Raw genomic sequence first — 26,502 nt, forward strand, 5'->3', positions numbered from 1 at the left:
AGGTGGTTGATCACCTTGTAAATGAATGTTTGTCGTCACGACATCACTTCAGACGTTAGAATTCCTGTATAATATATCTACATTATAATAATTTCTGTCATTCTTACAAGTATCCATTTCTCTAGAATCTTTAAATATTATTTACTAATACTACAAAATTAAAAGCTTTAATTCTCCTACTGACGATATCTAAAAATTATCAACGAAAGGTTCCTATAGCTATTTTGCTCTATATCTTCCTCTAAAAAGATTTGAACGAAATTTCATAATATATAAGAACATTTAATAGTGCGTGAAGTCCCTCCGCGAGGAAGCAGTGAAGCATTGTAATGTTGGAATGAAAACAAGAAGGCGTAGAAGTTGATTTTTATGGAGTTTTTAGTGTTTCTTTAAGACAAACTTTATTAACGTCACTTACAAGTCACAATTTATTGCCCGCATGCGTTTGAGAGCCAAGCATTCCCACTCGCTCTGTTCCCCCCTCCACCCCAGGAGCATAAAACGTTTAACGCAACCTTGTTGGTAGTCACATAAGAAGCTTCTTTACAAATACATTAATTAGTATATCCAATATGAAATAAAACTAATAGTTCTCGGATTTACTACGCGAATGTTATTATATTAAAAACTACATAATCCCGACGTTTCGGTTACTTTTCAGCAACCGTGATCACGGGCAAACGAGATGTAAAAACGGGTTGCTGCAAAGTACCCGAAACGTCTGAATTATGGAGTTTTTAAAATAATAAAATTCACGTAGTAAATCCGAAAAATATTAGTTTTATTTAAATGAATACTCCCGAAAGTCTTAGACCTCATTATACTCAATATGAATTAATTTCTTCCAAGCTCCATCTTCAAGTCCATTGAGTGTTCAAGTGGAACAAACAGAAAATCCCGGAGAATTGTCCGTGTCTTGGATCCAACCATCCCGGGAAACACACAACGGAGCTCTACAAGGATATCTGTTGAAAGCTGTTCCAAGGATTGGAGGAGATAGTGGTAATATACATATTGTAACGGCTAGGGTTTGATAAGCAATACAAACTCGCGCGTATTTAATAGAAAGCAAAAATATTCACTTTATTATAAACGCTTTGGTCGCTTGTACGTTTCTCGAGACTGATATAAATCCGACCTAGTGGATTTTATTTCTACTTGTTTACATTAACATAAACAATACCAATGCTCTAGTAAACGTACAGCTAATAGTTCACCGACTCATTACGAGATGGCGCTGCCGCTCAGTGTCGAGAACATTCTGCAATATCCGCTAAGCCAATCTTTAAGCTGGAGCGTCAATATTATGATTTTATCATCACTTAATTTAATGATGGATTTCTATAATTAATTTTTGGCTAACGATCGGTTTCCACGTTATTGATTGGTCAAAGTTGGTATTTATCATTCAACATAAGGCAATGATTGGTTTTCATTATAATTTGTATTTTTTATATTTGAAAATGTAACTCTTTTTTTTGTCGTTCATAAGATGATCACACATTTGTATCATTATATATTGGCTCACGATTATAACTTTTCATGTTTGATGATAACTTATTGTGCCATTAAATAAAATTCATCATATATATATATTTATTTTTTTTTTGGTCATATATTGTTCAAGTCTAATATTCTAAATATATATTTTTTATGCACATTTGAACTGGCCTTTGATATTTTATTTCATTATATTTGCCACCGTTCTGGATTTGCAGTTACATTTTTAAAGCAGACTTTTTTTATTAGATGTATTAATGAAACTAAATATACAAACATGTTTTAATTTTCAGGCACAAATAATTCACAAACTAAGTTAGTGAAAGTAATGGCAAGGAAGGGAAAACAAGAAACTATACTCACTAGTTTATTAAAAAATACCAGGTAATTAATTTAATATATAAAAAAATATATTTTTTGCTGTCTTTTTATATAACTGAGTATAAATTGGTTCTACTTTAAGATACGCGATATCTGTGAGTGCGTTTAACGCTGCTGGGAATGGTCCATTTTCTTTGCCGGTATATCAAACAACGAGAGAAGGTGGTAAGTTAAACATCCTTTTTATTAAACAATAGTGTTGCAAGTGGCGCCATCTGTGTCTTTCTTATAATAATATACTATAATCCTTAGAATTATTTTAATGACTAATTACAAATAATTATAATACTGAACCATTGTAATGTAGTAATGGCAACATTTAAGTATCAACTTGTATTTGAGAACTATAAATACTGGCTTCAGCAATTTTGTGGGACATTACTGGAAGTAACGCTGAACACTAAAAAACGAATCTGAAACTGTAACACGAACAATAAACACCTCACTTGTATTCAATTTTAATTAATAGAAATATTATAACATTATTCTTATAAGTTACGTTCAGGCTAAAACTTGTAACGTCGCTCCAATACGCTGTAATCATTATAAATAACTCAAAAATATAAGACTTTCATAACTAAAAAATAAAATCAATGTGTTAATTCATTAATTTAATTTAGTTAAAGATTAATTTAAAATTGCCTTTGTGACTTACTGGCTGAAAAAAATAATTCTTTCCATCATTCTTCATAAATCTGTCTTGACGAAGTAATTGTTTAGATATCGTCCAAAATAATAAATTAACTAAAACATACAAAAATTACATATAAAAGACAAAATCTCACAGAAAAATAGCGTTGATGGACGATCTTAGCTAACTTTTGTGATAATTGAGAAAAATTAGAGTACTGAAAATCACTTTTCCCTCTTTGACTAGCACATTCTCTATAAAACGACAAACGAGTAAAAAGTTTGTGATATGTGAGTTTATCATCTCATAGAAATCTACATACATGCTTATATTCGTCTAAACCCATCACTCTTATATAGTAAGAAATGAGATGAATTGTTTAGTATGAGACGAGACGAGACGAAACCTCTTAGCATTCAATGGATTCAGCGTGCGGGTGCCGGGTCCATCGCGTTGCAGGGAGAGGAGCTTCAACAGTGCCTGGGACTTGCGATCCAGGTGTAGGTTTAAGGGGCCCCTAACTAACACGCGTTAAACGCTCACCTCCACTGTCCAAGCTCCTCTCCCTACCTAACCATATTTGAAAAGAACCTACTAGGGCTGCCTTCGAAGTACGTTCCAAGAACGAATTGATGCGAGTTCTGGACAGGCCCAAGTCTTTTAGTAGGTTGTAGAGATTTAGCCGTTATACCTCTCGCTCCCATATAGAGTGGACTAAACAAAGAAGATTATCTTGAATAAACAAAGAAACAATGCATCTATATACAGAAATATAACTGGTATCAGAAGATTCTATTATCAAACACAAACACATATATTCAGAGAAATTCTTCACGTAACGGTATTTTTATATAGAATACCTGTATAATAGTACTCTTATTAATAAATTTTCTCATATCAAAGGGTTTAATAATATTTAAAAATCAAAAGTATTTATTTTATTTAATTATGTCTAGCACCAGAAGAGCCTCCTTCTGGTGTTGAATGCGTGGGTGCGTCGTCTACGTCGTTACGTGTAGCGTGGCGTGCTCCGTCGGCACCACATCTTGGACACGTCCTGTTATACAGTAGCGAAGGTAAGGTACATCAAATTATAGATTTAGTTGAAATAAAACTCCTATTTCCTTATATACTGTGCGGTTTTTATTATTTTACAACTACATACTACCGACGTTTCGATTACAGCAAACGAGATCACGTGCAAACTAGATGAAAGTGTCGTGACATTCTTAGTTTTATTTAAATGAACACTTGCAAAAGTTTAGACACCATTATTTGCTAGATTGAGACGTCATTAAAATCGTATATTTCAGTATTATAAATTGTTCTTTCAGATGGTCCCTGGTTGAATATATCGACTCCACATTCCGAGTTATATATCCAAGGACTTCTGAAGTACACGAATTATACCTTAAAAGTTGCAGCTTTTTCTAGTTACGGGGTTGGTCCTTACTCGTATCCCGTAGTGTGTACTACATTACAAGATGGTAAGTTAATGTGACTCGTTTTAAGTTAAGTAATTGTAGGATTTTACACGACGATAATGAGTGAGTGATGTATATGTTTATTTATATATAATTAAAGAAAAATATTATTCAGTAAATCTCATAAAAAACAAAGGAATCATAAAAGTGACCCCCAAAATTAAGTCAAAAAAATCCATGCCAGACATATTTAATGTATATCACAAAATTTCATTGAAAAAGTATTAACTAAGTATAATCGAATTGGTTCTAAAAGTAAATGTTAATAATTAAAATATGAGATTTATAATAATTCTCTATTTTCTGTTCGCTTGTTTAAGAAAGCATCACTCAATAAATTTTTGCGAAAACAATGTATTTGTATATAGATACATGTCAATATATTATATTAAGCATATAAATTAGTCTACGTATATAGTAAAAAAAAAAAAACAAAAAAAAAGTCACGGTGAAATATATTATAGTACCAAATTACTTAAAAATATCTGAATATAATTGATACTATCGAAAATTTGATGGAGATTTTTGTCTCAAGTTCCGGGAGCCCCAGCGGCTATCAAAGCGCTGGTGTCTTCGCCGACGTCGTTGATAGTTAGTTGGAAGAAACCTGACCAGCCGAACGGAATCATCACACACTACACTGTATACGTTAAACCAGTTACTAGGTAAGTGTACTATATAAACATGTTGCATATAAGAATTTTTTGGTAAATAATGTATTTCTTTCGCAATGTAACATCACGTTTTGTTAGCCATTATAGCTGTTTTTCATGAATTACCATGGAATAAATTAACAGAGCTACTTCAAAACATAATTGTACGTTGCTATATTTCAAATTCCTATAAAGGTAAGATAAAATTAATGAATTAAATTGAAAGAAATATTTTATGGATAACTGTGGATAATTTATTATTTCAAAAAACTGCATACTCCCGACGTTTCAGTTACTTTACAGCAACCATCATCACGAGCAGAAGAGATCTGAATGTCTGTCAGTTGGTCTCGTTCAATGTCATGATAAATAACAATAGTTTTTAAAATAATAAAATACGCGTAGTAATCCGAATAATATTAGTTTCATTTAAATGAATACTCGCGAAAGTCTTAGATCGCATTATTAATGAATTATTTGTAAAAACATAGTTAACTATTGAATTTAAAACGATATTTTTAACTGATATTAATTGGATTTATCCAAGTGACAACTCTCAAAGGAAGACAAAACGAAGATATCTGCTAAATAAAATATCCTCACAATAAATCCTGTTAAAAATATAAGAGAAAAAATTTGTAAAGGGGTGTGAATGTATGCATTATGTACGGACGATTGTTGCTGTTTCACACAAAAAATACTGAACACTTCTTGATGTAATTTAACAGTAAATGTAGCTCACAAAATCAACAACATGAAAACATACAGAGGGTGATATATTGTTCAGTTCTTTATATAACAGTTATATTGGGTACGAAATTATCTACCACAGACTATAAATATCGCTGTTTGTTGATTACCATATATTTGTTTCAACATACCATACACTTTTCCATGAGCCCAATTCCGAAATACATGCAGAAGATATTGTATGCAGAAACTTATATTCATAATAAATAAATATCATTACAGCACCAACGCACCACAAAGCTATCGTGTAGATCCTAACCAGGAATCCAACCTGTCACAACTAACTTTCTCTGTGACCGGCCTTACTACTGGTCTGCAGTACGAGGTCTTCGTCAGAGCTCATACTACGGTCGGTGAAGGAAGCCCTAGTAATAGAATTCATGTAGAAGTTACTTCTAGAGGTAAGATCATTAAACCTTATATTATTTTACAAGTTAATATCTGCAATATAATTTTATAGATTAGTTCCAAATATTCCAATTGTATTTATTTCATGATTTTTTGCTTGACGTTTTCTGCACATGACTTTATTTATTAAGTTTAATTTAATGCTCATAGTTTACGTTGATAAAATTTATTATATATATATATATATATATATTATTTCTTTCGTCTTTTTTAGTATATATTTTTTAGCCACCATATAAACAGCGTTATTCAAAATTGTAACGTATAATTTAAAAAAAAATTGTTTAATAAATTGCCTTCTCAGTCGTTCAATATAGGCATGTATATAAATTTTACATTAATGTAGTTAATACAACAGAATAACATATAGAATACACACATTTTAACCTTTCGATTGTTTTATTAAATACGTTTTATTAATTTCCATCGGAACACAACTTTAATAAAAGTGTAAATAAAATTTAAAGAAAAAAATACTTATATTTTTTAACTACTACTTTGCTTAATGTGGTGAAAACTTCCGAACTTTACGGTATTTTTATACGCCATACGGACATATCTGTAAATTGAAGAGATGGAATTTTTATTCATAGTAATAAAAAGAACTACAACCAGATACAATAAAAAAAAAGTAGTTGGGAATAAAATTTATTAAAAAATAATTTGTTTCCTTACTTTGACACATTTTGTACAGAAAATGTATTTTATCTAGAGTGTCAAGTAACTTCTAAAGATAAATCAAGTTTTAACATTGCATATAATACTTCGTGTATTTAAAAGCAGCTTTGCAAAGGGAAATATTTTTAAAAAAAAGTTGTCAAATTTACAAGACAATTTGTTCTGTTTACCACCAGTGAACTCATTCTTAAATAGCTAGTATCTAAATTTGGTCTGACGGATACGGTATAAGAATAAACCCGGTCAAGTTTCAGATGAAAATTTTGAAGTTATCTGGTAAAAAAGGTTTTTGCAACATTCGTACATATGCAAAGAAGATAAATAAGTAAAAATTTCCTACCAACAGTGGTAGCTGGTATATCATCGCTATCATCTTGGGTATCAACTGGCGTAGGTCGATCTCTACTGCTGTCCTGCCCGTGTTCAGGCTCGCCACCACCACGCACCGTGTGGTACCACAACCACAATATAATAACCCACCATCCCAGATTCACGAGGAACCACGATGATAGCCTGCTTATTAACAGTCAGTAAAAATTGAGAGATATCAATTTATTTTAAACTAACGTCATATCTAAATAAAGGTCTTACAACTTTGAGAAATAAATAAAAAAAAATACATTGTCTAGTAAATTGCTAATTTGGTGTTCCTAACAAATAGTTTTTTCCTTCAAAAACTGTTTCTTAAAGTAAATTTGTATGGAATAATTTTGGAAGATCTAGTTTTTTCTCCAGAAAATAAACCTAATGTATTTCAATGTATCCATTTTTTTAGACATAGACCAATCATTGAGTGGAAATTACACATGTCTAGCGAAAAATTTATACGGATCAGATTCAGTTTCGTATGTGGTATCAGTTTTACCGACTCCAGATCCACCTATGATGAGGGTGACTCCTCATAAGAACTCGCTGTATATACAATGGGATCAACCAAAGAAGATTAATGGGAAAAATCAGAAAATTAGTAAGTAGTATAAGATGTGTGGATGATTTTTCCCCGATAACGTAAAATGTACCAAATTTCATGTCAGAATAATATATTGGCTATAATTTTTTCCCTTACTTCTGTAACATAGTATGAAGTCATATAAACTAAACGATGTTCCTGACATTTGGTTGGTATTTCTTTTATATATACACATAATTAATTTCCTTCCCAATGCTAAAGACAATAGAGAACAAGTCAGAACCAAAAACTCCTGTATATTTCTTGTAAGGATTTTTATTTCTTCAGCGTTTGATTTAACATGGAAAGAAGCAAATGGTATCTGGCAAGATGCCTGGTCGAATAAAGTGGCCACTATTCAGGGAGTCCAAGATTTCAATTTGGAAGGTCTCAAATGTGGGACGAAGTACTCTCTGAGGATGACAGCGGCAAATAGCATTGGTTCATCACAACCAGCGTATATCGACGCTTCTACATTAGGCGGGGGTAAGTCATATTATTGTGATATAAAAGTTCATATAAAACTATTATTTGCGAATAATGAAATATAAGTTCGAAGCCGTAACAAAAAAAAATCACAAGAAACAATCTCATAAAATTTTATTTATTTTACATAATTATTTTTCCGTCAGTCCCAATATCACCAACGACAACAGAATGGTTCTGGAGTAACGCAACACACATATACATACAACTCAGTGGATGGGAGGACAACGGCTGTGAGATTACCAAATGGGAAGTTGATTACCGCGAATATGGAGGGAAAGTTTGGAGACGGGCGGAGAATAAGCTGGTAATAATAAACAGTGTGAAATTAACCAAAAAAATAAAATATAGAATAAATTTAAAAACAACACAAATTTTATACAGGAATTTTGTAATTTCCTACAAACTAAACTTTGGTCTTATAAACAACAAATTTTATTGAGTTTAAAATTACACATACGTATGTTTTTTAATGAAAATATCATTAATATTAATTAATACACCCAGTGTCTTCTAGTGTGGTGGTTCTGTTTCCTGGAGTAATCTATGTGTCTCAAATTCTCATTAAACAGACTAGACTACTACTTTCCTAAGATGAGCTAACGCTGTCCTATCACTGTAGTATAAGAAAAATCAACCTACATGTAAAATATAAATTGTCTCGTACAAGATGATTTTGGGTGTATAATAAGAGTTTAGAGATTTTCCATTTACTACAACAAAATCATATATGCCATGTTTCTTATACTAATATAAATATAATTTTTTTTCTTGAAAGGATATAAAGTTAGTCTGAATTACCACCATATAGCAAAATTCCTCTTATACCACATATTATTTACGTTTCATCGATTCCAATCACAGCCATTACATCCATGGAGTCACTACTCCAGTCCCAACACCTTCGCTCTGAGCGACCTCACGCCCGGTCGATGGTACCAACTGAGGGTACTCGCTGAGAACTCCGCGGGGATCACCTCCGCGGTGTTCATGTACGCCACCACCACGGAAATGGGGGGTAGGTATTGATAGGATTGATGTATGATTGATGGAAAATTGTAGCAGAATGTTTTGTAAAATATTCTGTTCCAAGTTCAATAGTGAATGGACTATGTTAGTCATGTTGATATTTGCATTTTTTTTAATGTTAGTATCGAATGTACATTTCTTATATGTTTAGAAAAATCCTTTCAAAATTGTACATTTTTGCTAGATTCAACATTTTTGCTAGTGTTCAATAGAATCTTACTTATGAAATCGTATGTAACAATGGAGTTACCAGTACTGTATACAGTATTCTAGTTCAAAACAGTGAAAACTTGGTCATGTAAGAGCTTAAAGTTCATTACTTTATTAGTTATAAATTAAAATAATATACTCATATTTTGCTATCGTCCTCGTACTCACGTTTGCAATCGTTTGAATGAGGGTAGGATGAAACTGATTTGACACACACGCGATAATTGGGACAAATATATCTAAGGATAATCCGTCTTTATACATGTAATTAATAAATTTTTGTATTATACTTTAAGTTTCAAACTACACAATAAATTTAAATTTAACTTATTTATATATAAAATACATTGTTTTTCATTCATCTAAGTAAATTAAATAAATATTTTACTGTATTATGATTATGATTATACTAGCTTTTGTCCGCGACTCCGTCCGCGTGAATATCAGAGTTGTTCTCTGCCACTACGGCCACTGAACCCGAACTTCACTTCATGATTCCATACGTTTAATTTCGGGGTCGGGAGGATTATTTTATAAGATGTTTTTTTGAATAATGGGTATGGGTAGATATCACGATATAAAAATGTGATACGCATTTTAATTAGAGCTTTTTGAAATTGTAATCATTAGAGCTTTGCGAAAGTTTAGACCTACGCTTTCACGGCATAATTCTTAGTATATCAGAATTTAGGAAATCTATTTTTAAGTCCAAAAAAGTTAAACTTTATACAAACAAAGTTATCTCTTTAGTTAATACTTATTAGTTTTTAGTTTAGTGAATGTTTAAGGTAAGTTATGAATCTTATTTCCAGAGTCTATCGGTCCACCAACGGATTATATTGACTTCAACATGATAGTTATAATTTGCAGTTCAATAATGCTATTCGTTTGTCTCGCGGCGTGTCTCTACATCATCGTTAAGAGACACAAGTAAGTTTATCTTAATTTAAATGTATATTTAATTGAAATAAATAATTTTTATTACAATATTAACAAAGGAATTATTATGAACTTAAAAAGATAATTCGTTCTAATAAGTATAATACAAAAATGTAATAGAAAAACTTATTTAATATTAAGTAAATTTTATTTTATTTATTCATACAATAATTTTCAGTCATCAAAGGCTAACAGAATACAGAAATTCTTTGACGGTTGAATGTAAATCTGAGCGAAGTAACGTGACCGTTAATACGCCACAGAGTATACCGAGTGAGGTCAATAATAGAGTTTATAGCACCCCGGTGCATTTAACAGCTGATAATAAACATGGTAAGAAAATTTTATAATAGAATAATTAGTATTACTATAAAAAACTAAATTAATTTTAAATTATAACGAAACCCGAAGCAATAGGTAGTTTGATATTTTGGCAATGCTACTTATGTATATGGACAGACTATTGAGGAATATAACTCAACGTTTCCATTAAATTCTCGTATATGATTGATATTTTTCTAATAAAATTTTTGTTTACGATTTGCTATTTGTATAATAATGCTATAATTTAAACAGTTCTTAGTTGATATGAAAACATGTTTTTTTTTAATTTACGTGATATGATTTTTTTAGTAAATATAATTTATTAAAATTTCTATCTATAGTCTGTATGATGGAATAAATTTTTTAAGATTGTATCTCAATCTACCTTCAGAACTTTACGAGATAAGTCCTTACGCTCAGTTTGCTCTCGGGTTCCGTACTTTCGGTCACGTTGAGAACAACGCAGCGCCACGGCCAGGGAGGTATGACAGCGGTAAGTATACACATATACATACACATATATTTGTACGTATTTATAATTCAAGTAAATTTCACGGCTTGATGGATTCCAAACAATATTTTTCTATGGAGACAATTTAAAATATTTGATATTGATTTCTTTTTTTACCATTTCATTCATAAATTACTATTTGACTGTTACATGATATACCCGACCAAAAAATTATGAAAATTTCTATGATAAATCCAAACATTTTATACAATTTAAATTCGTTATTTTGTTATAAAAATTATTGACGGATAATTTGAAATTACAATTTATTAAGTTTTCATTTTATTTAAAATATTTTCTTTGTCACAAAGAAAAGCATTTCCTATTACTATATTTTGTGAGAAGAAAACTATTTGCAATGAAATGATTTATTGAAATATAGTGGGAATATCTTAAATATGTCAGAGATCAATAATATTAATTACTTTATTTTCGGCAACAATCTCTATTTCATTCATTCATTCATTCGCTTAATTCATAGTTTTCATGAGTCATTGAAATCTAGACTAGAGATTCTCTAGGCATTTACTTCAAAGGTGAGTTCCCAATCAAATACTTAAATGTAACTAATATTGCAGAAACAAGTTTCCAAATGCGTTCAGAATCAGAGGACAGTGATTGTGTATCAAGAACAACGACGTTGAAGAGTGCGCCAAGAAGTATGTTACATTAAAATTTATATAATAAACTAAATTCATTTGTTTTGAGACCTTCGTTTATCGTATCTTTGTAATTTCATAGCTCTTTATTAGGTTACTTTTAGAACTTCATTCCAGGTCAAAATTTTTCATACAATTGACACAAATTCTATTCATATAATATATATTTTTTTTAACAAACAGTTATATTGAACTGAAACAAGATGATGGACTGGAAATCAAGAGCCGATATCTGTGTATTTTAAAATGGGCTGAACATTCAGTGGTTGATTTGTTAAAATAAACAAAACAATGATTTATAACCGGATTTATCTTTAATAGACTTAAACACTTAGTACGGCTTTTCACTGACTAGTTAAGAGTATTTAACACATATTCTTATAAGAAAAAAATATATATGCTTAGGACAAATTTTTAGATTCACACTACATACGTTTATTAATCAAAAGTATATAATGCACTGGAAACGCTTCATACGTAGATACTAGTTTTTCCTCGCGTCTTCGTCTGCGTTAGTTTGAGAAATAGAAATGTATAGCTGACCGGGCGAACTCTATTCCTCCTTAAAGATAAGAAGATTTTGGATTTGATCAACTTATGTTTTTTTCTTTTTCCATCGGATGAAAAGTATCCTATGTCCTTTCCCTTGTTCTAAGCTAACACTCCGCCAATTTTCAGCCAAACCCGCACGGCCGTTCTTGAGTTATAAATAGTGTAACTAACACGACTTTCTTTTATATATAAAGATATATTTGTTAAACTTGTGTATTGAATTGTATTATATATTATTTTTAATATATTTATGTAAATTTCATGTTGAATATAACATTATTAGTTTCGTTATATTATTAGTTTTCACGCAAGTAAATATCCATGTCCGAGGTCACAGGCGTAACTTTACGCTACATCCGCTTTTCATATATTTCCCTTTATATATCTCGATCTAAAATTCTATTTAATAAAATGAACAGTTTGGCTGAATAATTTGGATTATGTACACATCATTCTCGCTCAAATTTTAGGGACAAAAAAAGGTGACAATTTGTAAAACACGTCCTGAGATATTCCAAGAGCCGATTACTTTTAAATAATAATATGTTGTTGGTATTTAATACTTGGTTATATTTTTTTTCCAGAAGCCTGCAGAGTGCCACATCACAGGTAGCCACTAAATAAATTTAAGTAATGTTGTTATTAAATTTCTGTGTTCATTAATTTATATTAATATATTGTACGTAATATTTTTTTAAAGCAAAATTAAATGTTTTTTTTTGTAAATCTTGAAATACATTATTGAATTTAAACAATTTGTAAGAAAAACACTTCACTCAAAACTATTGAATGTTAGTTCATTGATCTGTCAGAGCACAAAGCTAGTTTGACAAAGCGCCGAATATGCTATAATCCTGTAGTAAGGTTCAATGATTTTGGACAATTTCTTTACTTTTATTCCTGAATTTAAATGAGCATATTTATTCCATGTACTTAAATCTTTACCACCTCTACACCAAATGATGTGTTCATTGTAACTGTGTTTTTGGTTAACATATATTTTTAAGCTTTGAAAATTTTTTTAGGAAATATTTTACCAGTTTTTATATAATAGAATAAAATATATTAAGTTATTGTATTGACTTTTAGTCGGATATATTTTAGACTCATTGTTTATGAATCCGACAATCTCGTACTATGCATTATTTACAGAAGTGTTTGAATCGTTCCAATCTCTACTAAATTTGTAAAAATATTATATTCGCACAACTTATATGTACTTCAAAAGTTTATTTATAAAATATTTACTTTTAAAATGTATAAGTAAAAATGTAAATAATTTTAAATCTCATTGAATTATTACATAAATGATTAAAAAAAAAATACATAAAATACACATAATAAAACAATTTCATAGCAGTCAATCAAAAAAAAAAAACGTTTTAAATTTAATGTTTTTAGCAATCTTACATATATATTAAAATTAAATTAATTAAGCCACTATGGAGCACTGTACAAACAACGCAATTGTACATTAATGTATTTTAAAATAACTATTATATAATATTATTAATATAATAAATAAGAATTTGTTATAGAAAATTTAGGATTCATATCTTTTATAGATATTTCATTAATAGATGATGGTAGCGAAATTATAAAATTATCTTCAAAAAGACTGATTGTTTAACATTTATTTTATAATTCATGACATGTGAAATTTGGAAAATATAAATGTTAGACATTATAATTTATGTTTCATTTCTAAATACCCTTTCGTGTAACTCGTGAAGTCATTATATGTTAGTATATTAAAAATATATCTTCAACACAGGGTCGGGGAAAAGGCTCATGTATGAGTTAATGTAAATCACTACATACATAACTTTAATAACTAAGACTTAATAATATATGTATATATATAGTTATTGATTTTCTCCTATGTAAGACGTTAATAAAAGTATATATATATATATATATTTGGTACATAATTTTATCGAGCTTTAACAGAAAGGAGAATTATCAACTTAAAAACAATATTCCTTTATAAGCCGCACTGAAGTGACAAGTATTTTTTTAATATAAATATTTACATACATTATAATAAAAAAACTATACTGAAATTTCTATTTATTTTTTTCTTTATATTAACATTGTGTAATTAATATCATTAATGCAGACAATCGAGACGATGTAAAGATGTTTCTTGCTTTTTTACACAAAAAATTTGTTATCGATTTTGAACTTTACGGTGATGTAGCTAAGTTATCAAAATAGGACACAAGCTACAATTTATCCCGATTTCCCTAATATCTATGGCCTTATCACGGGATTATTTGTATTATGTGTGATGTATTGCGATACAGTATAGAAGTAGCTACTAGTTGATTGCCATATACATATATAGATTTCTCTCTTACACAAATTTTCAAATTGCATGCGAACAATAACTTATAAGTGGTAAAACTGTCGAATAATTAATTCAAATTTCCCCTCAATGTTAGAAGCCACAATATATGTTTTAAAAATAATATTTTTTCTGTATAGTTAAAACAAACGAAAAATAAACAAGAAAACGAAACGAGTATTGTTAATTAAAAAAAAATCAGTTTGTTGATCTGAACATTTCTGAACAAACTTAAAGAGAGCATAGTTGGAAATGAGAATATCAGAAAGAATTTATCCTACAAGAAACATCACCCGAGGCTTGAAACTGAACTTTATCGCTCACCTACGTATCTAAAAAGTTTTTCATATGAAATCAGTTTTAAAGTTCGCTGTTGGAGCACATTCGACCGGAAAATTAGTTGGAAACTTCCTAAGATAGATAATAAAACTACTTTCAGATGGGTAGTGTTATCTTCAAAGGATATACTACGATCCGTTGTAGCGTTTCTTGGATTGGATTTCCGTTTAATACTTTTAATAAATGAATTGCTCTGTTGAAATATTTACTATCCAAGCTTTCTGAATACATTTAAAAAAAATCACAATATCTTAAAGTTCCTATATCTATGTTATTATTTTTCCATCACATTTGAAACTCATTGCTCTTGTGATAAAAGTAAAATTTTATAACGACTGATGAAATAGCAGTCAAAAGAAAGTTGATGCGAGTCAAAATGTATGTATGATTAAACCACGTAAAAAAAAATTGTTAATATACTGGAAAATATAGAATAAATTAAAAATTGGCTTATCCACTTACACATTTTAAAAAGAGAATTGTCTACAATAAGAAAAGAATTATAAGGAAAAGGACTTAGTCTCAATATAAGTGTAGTGGAACATCCAATTTTACACATCAATGCCTCCCCGGCTTTTTTTCTCCGGCATCCAGAGATTTCTTTTAGAGCGAAAATAATATAAATTCCTAGTACAGAGTAAAAATTTAAATTTTCTTTACATAAATTAATAACTCTATAAGTGATTTAAGAATTAAATAACTTCAGTAAATATAATGCTTCAAATTAAAATCGTAAAAGTTTTGAATTTAAATAATAATAATATATAGGAAAGTTGTTTTTATACATAATCTCTCTCAATTAAACATCCATGTTGGAATTATTGCAACTTAATGTTATTTTATGATACGTTTTCTGTTGACTAAAAAATTATGTAAATTTGCTTGCTTTTCTGTACAAATCTTTTCAATATTCAGCAAATGTAATTAAAACTAAATAGTAAAAGTCAACTCGTCTTCCCGTGATCACTATTGCTGCAGTTGTCGAAAGGTTATATTAGAATGTATAAATATAAAACAACATTTTATAGTAAAATACGAAAATCAAAATTACGTTGTAACAAGTTCCTGTAAAAATCTTAGACATAACTAATTAGTTTGTTACTAATTACGGAAATGCTACAACAGTTTGAATATTTTTTTTTATGGCATCACTTTTAGAGTTGGAGTAAGGAAAGCCCTACTTTCTTTTTCAAGAACTCCCCGTTTTTGGGGAAAAGAAAAGTGCAGAAATTTTAGCATACACGTATACACTCAGAAGTGAGACCGAAAACTATAGCTTTAATATTTCTAAGGAAGCACTTTATAATTTATAGACACATACATTTTCCAGCTTAGAGCGTCATTAAATACTTCACGAAGTCGAAACGAATTTGATAACTCTTTTACATATAAAGAATTGCAGGACTCAAATTACCAGGATTATTGTTCGTTCGCGTACGGTTCGTGGATCGTTCCGAATGACGGTATTGATTTTACAGACATAATTCTTGAAATAAAATATCCATTCTATATTTAAAAGTTTACAAGTAATTTTTTTATTATTTTGTAAATAAAACTCTGTTCTATTTAACCGGGAAATTTAATTATTTTAATTAAAAGTTTTTTTTCATCAACATTTTTGGTTGTATTCATAACATATTCAGCCATATATATGAGATATTCTGGTTTATGAGACAGATATAAAGGAGATTGGCAAATTTAATTACATCACAAAAAATACCTTTCACTGAAGTCACTAATAGATTTGGTACGACAGTCCTATGGTTACGGACAAAATACTATCGAAGAATAAATTCGGATAATTATGAATAGTTGGGCGAAGTTATAAGAGAGGATAGATTGTGGGAACTAAAGGCCAATAACAATTTTGTCTGCTATTGAAAAAAAAATCATCAATCATATTCATAAGTTTTGTGATGATAAAAATATTATTGAGACTAAGTTAACTAACAAGAACATATTTGGGCTAAATTGCGGTCTTAATTCAGAAATTGCTAAGAAGTAAGAACATACCGCTTGAGTATTGATGATTCTTTCAGTTTTTCGGTATTAGTAAGAATGGCACCAAGTTCAGGCATAAGACCTCTCCAGTATCTTGCTCATGTAAATAGACTTTTCAACACTTTTAACCGTAAAATCTATACATTTGCAGGCGACACGTGTCTTTAGCTCCCAAGCCAAGCCACCTTTCTGCATACTGATTTAACCTGGAAAAAAGCCTTCAGGAAACACAAAAGAAATTTAAGCCAATGGCAAAATGGCCAAATGATGTTGGACTACACAACAGAGCAATAGAAGCTCAATCAAACAAAGACTTATAGTACTGATATTCTGTTGAATGTAACCGTTATGCCATCAATCTCTTAAACAGATATGTCTATCACAGGTTCGTCACTGATGATGGACCTACTTGAAAGTTCCACATCAGCAACGTTTATCAAAGACTTGCGATAGTACTTTTTGCTGATAAAATGTAAAATATTTCGTATGATGAATCAAAACTTTTCACTTTGTATCAGTTGTGACTTTTTAAAGTTATGGACTGTCTGTTTATAGAAAAAAATATACATAATATCTTGATAAAATAATTTAACTTAAATGCGCGATATAAATTCCATACACAATTCCATACGAATTATATTTAATTATATAATGTATCGTAAGCTTTTTTATTTACTTGCAAAATTTTATGTTCCTCATTATTTGGAGAATATTTCAAAGAAAATACTCAAACCATAGAGCTATAAATCTAAAACTACTAGTATCTAGACATTAAAAAGTGCATAAAAACTTGAAAATGTTTACCTCATTATCCCATTGCTTAAATAGCAAAGTAGCCTAAGTATTAACAAGTGAAAATATGAAATTTTAGGCAAACAAGTGTATTAGGAACTTACAATTTATAAATATAATTAAAGTTACACATAAGTTAATTATCATTCAAACTGAACAGGTTCAAAACAAAATCTAAACATTTATCTTATTTCTTCAAAATTTTATATTTTACAACTACCCTCCTTCCATTAATTTTATTCCTTTTTATGTGATATGTTTTACAACAAAAAGTCAAAAACTTTATTTTATTAATTACTTCATTTTTAATCACAATAATTCCACTAAAATTCACTCAATTCGAATAAAGTACAACAAAACTCTATTTCGGTACGAGTCTGATCGACTATTGAAGCTCAAATTACTCTGATTTATCTTTTAGCGTATCAAATGCCCAGCTGATAATTATATCACTAAAGGGAAGGTTATGTCATCAGGTGATAGGTGAAAAAACATTACCATATAAATATATATATATTTATATGGTAATGTTTTATAGTATATTTATATATGTGAGATCGGTAAAAATAGTCTTTAGAACTAGTTTTAGTATGTTGTATTTCATTTTTATTTTATTGTTGAGTGTCATAAATTTAAGGATTAAGATAAGCAATAGTGTCAAAATGTGCCGGACAGATGGTCGCCAGATGTAGGCAACGTAGTTGTGCGAGCGGGGTAATAAACCCAGGTATGAGTTTAGGCGTACGGTGAGGGTGTACTTAGTTTTTAGTCTTTGACGAGAGCTGACCAACGTCGGTACTCTCTTCCATGTAATTCTTTCTGTTTTCAATAAATGCAGCTCATATTATTATAACTTAGTTCCTGTCCTGTGATTTCATTTAATCAACAGTATCTATATAATAATAAAACCTTATTATTTTCATACCAACATTAATCCGATACTACATATATATATATTACAATTATTAACTATGGTTGTTTAATTTATATAACTTGTGTATATTTTCTATATTTTATACTGTTTGATAATGTATCTTTTTCAATTGTCCTTAAAACATGAATATTTTTAAGAATTATTATATATAGAGCCCTTATTTACTATAAATTATATACATTTATTTATAAACAAGTTAATATATGTTAAATTTGTCGTTTAAGTTCAAAAGAACCCCGTAATTATTGATGTATAAGATAAATAATTTGTGAATATTCTTATGTAACGCAATATGAAAACTAATTCCGACTTGGCTCTCGCTCAAACTAGTGCTAATATTTTCGGAACGTTTTACGTTAGTCTAACAGAATGTTTTATTATATATGACTTAATGATCTTTCGTTTACAGATTTCTATATATAATATTTATTAATAACTTTTTTCATATAAAAAAACAGATATAACAGTTTCAATAATATATATTTTTTACTTATCCTAAATGTAATTGTTATTGTGAAGGCTTTTTTTGTATGTTACAAATTTAATTATTGATAAATTAAATAAATTGCTATCTCTTTAAGGTAATTAAAGATGAGATCGGCATGAGCTTAACCTCTTTTACAATCAATAAGCTTGGAGAGATTTTAACTGAATTAAAGTATGGTCACATTGTGCAGTAACATTTAAAGATATGTATTTCATTTAACGTAATAAATATATCCTTTGATGAGATCTAAGACTTTCGCGAGTTTTATTCATTTAAATGAAACTAATATATCCGCGTTGTATATCCGAAATATATTAGTTTCATTTATATCTTTTGACCAAATGTAATCTTTAAGAAATTATGTTGTCGAAACTGGGTGTATTATTTTTGAAGTTAACGAATGTGAGCTTCCTAACTAATAACTATAATAAACATTTTTAAAGTCCATTTTCTGTTGGAGGATCAAACATTACCTTCAATTAAGTCACAATAAAATGAAAGAACTGATTTACATTCCTTACATATTAAATATACTTGATAAAGTTTATAATTTTAAAAAACTAATTTAAAAATTAAGTTAAATATGATAAAACTAAACAAAATTTTCTTGTCTTTTAATCATTCAATATGTGTATGACAGATATGTATTTAAAGAAACTAAAGCGTTTATTTGATATTCAAAATTATTTTATAACAAACCTGTTATTCCAATTTCAACAAATTGGCAATCGTATAACAAAATCTTCTCATCTATTGGTATATTCGGTTATTTGATTCGCATGAACCTTCGTTATCTAGATTTGCATCATTTCCATAAATATTATACCATAGACGTTAGTCGTATTAAACATATATATTTAAATGAAACTAGTATTATTCGGATTTACTACGCGGATTTTATTATTTAAAAACTACATAAGTACTAACAACAACAACTAACTAACTACATAACTACTACATAGTAAATCCGAATAATACTAGTTTCATTTAAATGAATACTCGCGAAAATCTTAGATCTCAACATATATATTACTTCAAAGGGTGACAAACAAAAACTTAGCCAGATAATTTATTCTGTATAAGAAATGTATAGAATTTCCATGAAAACAAATTAATATAATAAATTTATACGTAGATATAAAAAAATGACATAGAATTAATATCAGTAACGTTTTATTTAATATTCCTTAAAGTAAAAGATAAATAAAATCTAACCTGAAATATATCAAATATATGTGAAGATAAAAATTGATATATGTAAATGTTCACTAACAATATTAATGATATTATTATTATTTATTTTTATAGGCATCACTATCACGTATTACCAATAAAATGTATTTTAAACTCTCTCTCATTTTTTAAATGTGGGACCTTAAGGTAAAACAAAAGTAATTGTGAGCCAAATCTTCTCGAGTCGATTAATAATATACTTCCAAAAACATTTTTAAAACTTTTGATGTAACACCATCAACATCGTTAACAGTTCAAAATATAAATATTTATATTCAATTTTTGCTTATAAAACAGATTTTAAGAACGTCTTAGAATTATGTTTTTTTTTTTATGTTAAAGGTGGCAAACGAGCAGACGACCTACTTGGTTGGCAGTAGCTACCGTCGTCCGTGGATATCCGCAACATCTCTGTTGCCGATGCGTTGCCAATCTTGTTTTTAAGGAACAGGGAAGGGTGGGAATAAGGGAATGTCAGGAAAAGGTGGGAAAAGGGAAAGGGCAGCCGGCTCTCTCACTCATCGGACGAAACGCAGCCATTAAGGCTACTTGACGCCGATCTTCTGTGAGAGGGTGGTACTTCCCCAGTCACCCCATGTTCGATCTATAGTTACATGTAGTCACAGCTAGGCTCTACCAGCTTCAAAATATACCTATATAAATATATAATTAAAGTTAGGTGATAGGTATAAGCTAAGATAGATTTATAAATATGTTGTAAATTTATGGAAAAAAAAAAAGTATAATGAAACCTAAGTATAAATATTTGTATTTAAAAATTAATAATTAAAGAACAAATATCTGTATATACAATACACACACTTACTTGTTGACGACATTTTCAAGGATTGTGGCAGAGATTCAAAGTGTTATAATATTACCTTCATCTAGGTTTTAGTAATATATGTAAGGAATATGCAGACCATTGGGTTAACCTGGGAAAGTCAATCCAAATACGAGGGGCGATCTTTTAAAACAGAGAATCCTGAAGCATAGCTGTATACTTACATAAATATTTTATTGTTAATAGTAAAACCAACCACTTCATTTGCACCTACCAACCCATTGAGTGCCAGTCGATTAATATTCAATGAAATATAAAAACGTCCGGTATCACATTATTCAAATTGTAATTTAAATATTTGCGTAAAACAACACCAATTTATTTTTAATTTTATTGGCAACAAAACAAAATCCTAAAATAATTTTCCAACACTATTTTTATGCAACTTTCAGTGTTAATCTGACAATATCATAATATTTTGCTTCATTACTTAGTAATAACGCTAAACCTTCGATAATATTCATCTAGGTAATATGACGCCAGACATGTACGTATGTCATAATATTATCAGCTGTTTGAATCAAGTAACGTGAAATTCATTGTGAATTCTATTATCTTAGCGAAGAATTTATTTTAAGGTTTTAGGTTACTGACAAACAGAATTTGTATATTGTGTAACGAATTATTATTCATCATTATCATCGTCATCATCATCATCATCAACCGGGGCCACTGCTGAGCAAAGGCCTCTTCTCACATGGAGAAGGTTAGAGCATTAATCACCACGCTTGCTCAAGACGGGTTGGCGATTTCAATCCTATAATTTGAAATTATAAGACCAGGTTTCTTCACGATGTTTTCCTTCACCGTCCGTCAGTGGTGTCTAAATACTCTTAGGAAGTACATATGACGCGGAAAAGATCACATTGGTACTTGCCAGGTTTCGAACCCGCGCCCTCACGTATGAGAGGCCGGCCCTTACCTCCAGGCCACCACGACCTTCGTTACTATTATTATTATTACCTTTGGATATTGTACAAATATAATTTTTATGAAATATTTTATGCTCTTTGATTATTTTGAAATTTAAATTATTCTTGTGATCAAGATTCTCTCACGACGTGTGTCAGATGGTGATATTAAATAACTTATTTAAATCATAGCATCTTAAGGAGAAAATATTAGGAACATGACTATTGGGTACAGACAGAATTTGAGAATTAATTAACAATAAAATAAACGTTACGTGTTTGTTATTTTAACATTGACCAGAAGCATTTTATAGATTGTTATATAATAAAATTAAAAAAAATATTTTCACATTAGCTTACTTCATAAATTCTACATTACAGAGTTAAAATTTTGAAAACAGCCTTTTATTTTATTCCTTATTATACTTTTGATTTATAAAATTTCAAATGAAGCAAAGTACTTAATAGAAGTTATAGTTTCGATTCAATAAATGCTCTTTAATATTTCTTTATTTAATATCGCTTAAGAAGTTTCTGAATGAAAATAATAATTTCCTTACAATATGATTCCTATCTAAAAGTTTAGAATTCCATGCATATTATGTTGCTCTAGTCGGCAATGTTCCTATGTATTTACTTGTAAATGTGAACAGTGTCCGAAATGTAACAACATTTCTCATATGAAATAAATGAGCCATGAATTATTTGATAACAGGAAAAACATGATTATACCTTGTTATTATATTAATTGAACGTATTGTATACTATTCACGAACAATAATTAATTAGAATTATTTTTATGGTAGGCTGAAAAAACATCAGATACTATTTACCTAATGAAAAAATGGGTGGTTTTTGTTTGTTATAACCACCAATTACCGATTGATAGCATTTTAGACAATTAGACTTAGCTTAATACACTTAAATTACTAATTATAATTTGTTCTCTAAACCAAAACTATCCTAAATTCCTGCTAGATTCAGCAGTGGTAATTTGTGGGCCACTTGAGAAATAGTTCATAAAACTAAACCTCATTGTACTTGATTACACTAGAAATAGACTAGACTGTAAACTCCAGAGGTGAAATACGGAACGGTAATTGAAATATTATGATCTTTAATAGTAAAAGAAATAGTGTATTAGAGAAACCTATTGGAATATTCCAAGGTGGATAGCTTGGGGCTTAAGGATTCAAGCGTACTTCCCATAATCAGCAATGTGTTATTAGAATTAATATAATTTCGACTACCGGAAACGAGACTCGGAGTATCGGCAAAGTAATACCAACGTTCAGAGTGGGCTTGATAGACGATGAAAGAAATGTTCATGTCAGTGAACATTCATGAAAGATATAGATTAAGGTTACTACTATAATTATTATTTTATATAAAAAAAAGATCCAGCATGTTATCTGATAAAGAAAAGATTTAAACAGTTGTCTCAAATTAAGATTTTAAACAGTCGTGAATGATCTCAGAATAACTCTAACGAGCTCCTTTATGGCCAAATCATAAGACCCGATAACGTTCTGTTGAGCGGCTCAAAAATATCTACAGTGTCCAGATAAGGACCCCACATGCGCTGCGAGTACGTTTGTAATGTTGAGCTCTAATTACAGGTCCTCGTTAGGTTCCTATTATTAATTTCCAAAAAAGAACGGTGTTTTACAGGGGTTACGCTTAATCTCGCTTAAAGTGCTTCTTTCTAACATTATAGACCTGCACCCTAATACCTTTACAGTCAACCGCCACTTTGACATTTCTAACCCACATTGATTTTTTCGACGAACGGATGTAGATGTTGTTATACCAACGTGGCATACCTTACATTTTCATTCTTTGAATCTTATCTTTAACATATATGTATGTGGACGCTATAACTTATGTGATACATCAGGCGAAGACATACTTTATTTTTTCTTCTGAGGTGCCGGTAAGTTACATAACTCGCCCATAATTAACATTAGTTAATTTGGTCAGTCCAAAAGGCTCAAGGAATATCCGTTTCTCTCCTGCGTAGATACTCAAGCTCTGCCAAGATCTAAGAGAGTTGAAAAAAAGCTCATGGTAGAAGGCATCATTTTTACACTTTTGGTAGTCTCTAACAGGGACGGTCTTGTGAAATTAAATGAAACCAAAACAAATTCGTGTTTTTTTTTAACCACCAAAAGAAGTAAGTTCACTTTGCTATCAACGTTTGAGAATGTATCCTTGCAATAAAGCGACGACCATCCATTATTAGGAGTTATAGTTTCATGAAACTTTAATTTTTCCTAGTTCATTGAGTCCAGTGCTAAGACAACTTCAAGAACGTTCAGTGTCCTTGCAAGCAAAGAAAATATAATGCAGTATTTTATTCTGGAACAGCTTTTCTTTTTCCATTAAGCATAAGTCTGCTTGTATGTGAAATAATACCTAGCTAATGCTTGATTTGTGTAACCTATGTAACCTACCTCATGCTTGATTTGTGTAATATTTTAGATTAATAATAAACAAAAGAATAGCTAAACATCAAATCAAAACCACTTCAGCCAATTCAATTAAACAAAAGACACAATTTCATACCACGAATTTATAGAATAAAGCGATCATAAGCGATCAAAATTTATATTATAAAGCGATTTTAATTATTAAATATTAAGAAATGTATAGCTAAGCTAGTGTTGGCTTATACCATCTATTGTACTTTATGAATGGCAAAATTTGTGACCAAAATAAACATTTCTTTACCTATTTCGTGCTTAGAAAATAATTTTAAGTCTGTTATCAGATGCGAACTGTGGTAGAAAATCAAAGTAAAGTACCAACTAGCTGACACTTATCTACTTAATTATGTCTAAACAATAAAAAAAACCTCAGCAAGCCCTATTCTTTCGTTTTACGTTCTCTCAGGCCAAATGATCACAGCATAGAAGCAATTCCAAAGTTCTGTTAACAAATAGTTATACTATTGTTGATGTAGTTCAATTGCTTGTTTTAAGTTTAAATTGCAGCGGTGGAGTGGGGAATGCCCAGGGACTGCGTAGAGCTATGTTTTAAATTAAAGTGAATAAAATTGTGTAGTTCAATTGAAATTTTTGCTTTTCTGTCATCAAAGTGCATCTCAAACTCATCGAATGATGAAAATATATAAGTGCATTGTATTAAATTATATGGAATATAAATATCTGACAAAAAATTTATCTGAACATTTTTGTCGTCAATGTCGTAAAATTATTTCAAGTAGGCTCAGATAATAATGATTGAACAATACATCAAAAAAAATGTAACGGACATAGTAATGGGTAAATTTATATTTTATTTTCATTAATTTAAAAACTTGTCTCGAATATCATTATTGGAATACATTGTTATAGGTTTATCTTGTTCCTGTAACAAAGGGTACAGTAAAACGGTGTTAAAATTACAAAACTCAGCTCAGTTTCGTACAAGAAGACGTGGGTGTACGTGTTATTTCAGAAGACCAAAGTGGCTTATGATAAGACGAAAAAAAAAGAAAAGAGTAAGCAGTAGTAGCAGTAGCTATATTATATGTGAAATAAATATTTATGTTTCATAAAAAAATATTTTCAATTACTATTAACAACGTTAATTTTTATGACGACAATAATTTAAGTATCTTTGTTCTAGATATACTTTTCGTCCAAAACCTTTCAAGCTAAACAAAATGAAGACCCACAAACCGTCATAGCCTGCGTTCCGAATGAACAATGTAATTGTCTAAATATAAAAGGTTGCTGTTCACGTGGAACTGACACATGTTTTTGCGAAGAGAATTTATGTACTGGTGATATTAAAAGCACAGATAGAGTCAGCAAGAATGTGTGTAGATTCACTGTCGATGCTTATTTCGTATAATTTTGTATGGATTTTTATTAAATGTTAATTAAAATTTTTAAATTCTGTATTTTTTTTAATTATATTTTAAAATGTGGTTTTAAGAAATCGTAAGTTGGTATATGAAATTGCAGATTTAATATGAAGCAGAATAGGTTAGACGTAAAATGTAGGATAACCTGGCGCAAAAAACAAATATACCCGTATCTTGAAAAAATATGAGAAGTAATTTATGGAGAGTAGAGTTTGAAAGCCCAATGTTCGTCTGTGTTCTCTATTTATTTATTTTTTCATTTTCTTTTTTTATGCTAAAGGTTGCAAAACGATCAGACGGCCTATCTGATGGGAGGTAGTTACCGTCGCCCAAGGACATCTGCAACATCACTTTTGGGATTTGGGAAGATTTGTGACGAGGGGGATGAAAAAGTGGGAAAGGGAGGGAAAAACGAAGGGGTAGGAAAGTGTGGGAAAATGGAAAGGGCAACCGGCTCTCTCACTCATCGAACGAAACGCAGCCTTTAAAGACTACTTCACGCCGATCTTCTGTGAGAGGGTGGTACTTCCTCGGTCAAGCCAACCCATGTTCGAGCTGTAGTTACCTGTGTACAGCTAGGCTCTACCACCTACATTTTG

General features: G+C 30.0%; 2 protein-coding genes across 2 annotated transcripts in view; both read left to right on the forward strand.

The window, feature by feature from the left end:
- LOC116773555 (cell adhesion molecule Dscam2-like) overlaps positions 1-13,757 on the forward strand; it is a 97,191-nt gene extending 83,434 nt beyond the window's left edge. Inside the window, exons 20-36 of the mRNA XM_061528753.1 lie at positions 850-1,002; positions 1,794-1,884; positions 1,964-2,046; positions 3,469-3,588; positions 3,847-3,999; positions 4,532-4,661; positions 5,622-5,800; positions 6,832-7,011; positions 7,261-7,452; positions 7,723-7,920; positions 8,067-8,227; positions 8,785-8,938; positions 9,972-10,089; positions 10,277-10,431; positions 10,814-10,915; positions 11,512-11,592; positions 12,729-13,757. Of these exons, the coding sequence (XP_061384737.1) occupies positions 850-1,002; positions 1,794-1,884; positions 1,964-2,046; positions 3,469-3,588; positions 3,847-3,999; positions 4,532-4,661; positions 5,622-5,800; positions 6,832-7,011; positions 7,261-7,452; positions 7,723-7,920; positions 8,067-8,227; positions 8,785-8,938; positions 9,972-10,089; positions 10,277-10,431; positions 10,814-10,915; positions 11,512-11,592; positions 12,729-12,757 (2,279 nt within the window). The 3' untranslated portion in view covers positions 12,758-13,757. The remainder of the gene's footprint in view (positions 1-849; positions 1,003-1,793; positions 1,885-1,963; positions 2,047-3,468; positions 3,589-3,846; positions 4,000-4,531; positions 4,662-5,621; positions 5,801-6,831; positions 7,012-7,260; positions 7,453-7,722; positions 7,921-8,066; positions 8,228-8,784; positions 8,939-9,971; positions 10,090-10,276; positions 10,432-10,813; positions 10,916-11,511; positions 11,593-12,728) is intronic.
- Positions 13,758-25,218: 11,461 nt separating this feature from the next.
- On the forward strand, positions 25,219-25,932 carry LOC116773600 (uncharacterized). Its single transcript, XM_061528727.1, has 3 exons — positions 25,219-25,316; positions 25,389-25,534; positions 25,663-25,932. Exons 1-3 carry the CDS (start codon positions 25,271-25,273, stop codon positions 25,888-25,890), a joined length of 420 nt encoding a protein of 139 aa, XP_061384711.1. The 5' UTR covers positions 25,219-25,270; the 3' UTR covers positions 25,891-25,932.
- Positions 25,933-26,502: the final 570 nt, after the last annotated feature.

Source organism: Danaus plexippus, assembly GCF_018135715.1.
Source record: "Danaus plexippus chromosome 22 unlocalized genomic scaffold, MEX_DaPlex mxdp_27, whole genome shotgun sequence".
Taxonomy (NCBI): domain Eukaryota; kingdom Metazoa; phylum Arthropoda; class Insecta; order Lepidoptera; family Nymphalidae; genus Danaus; species Danaus plexippus.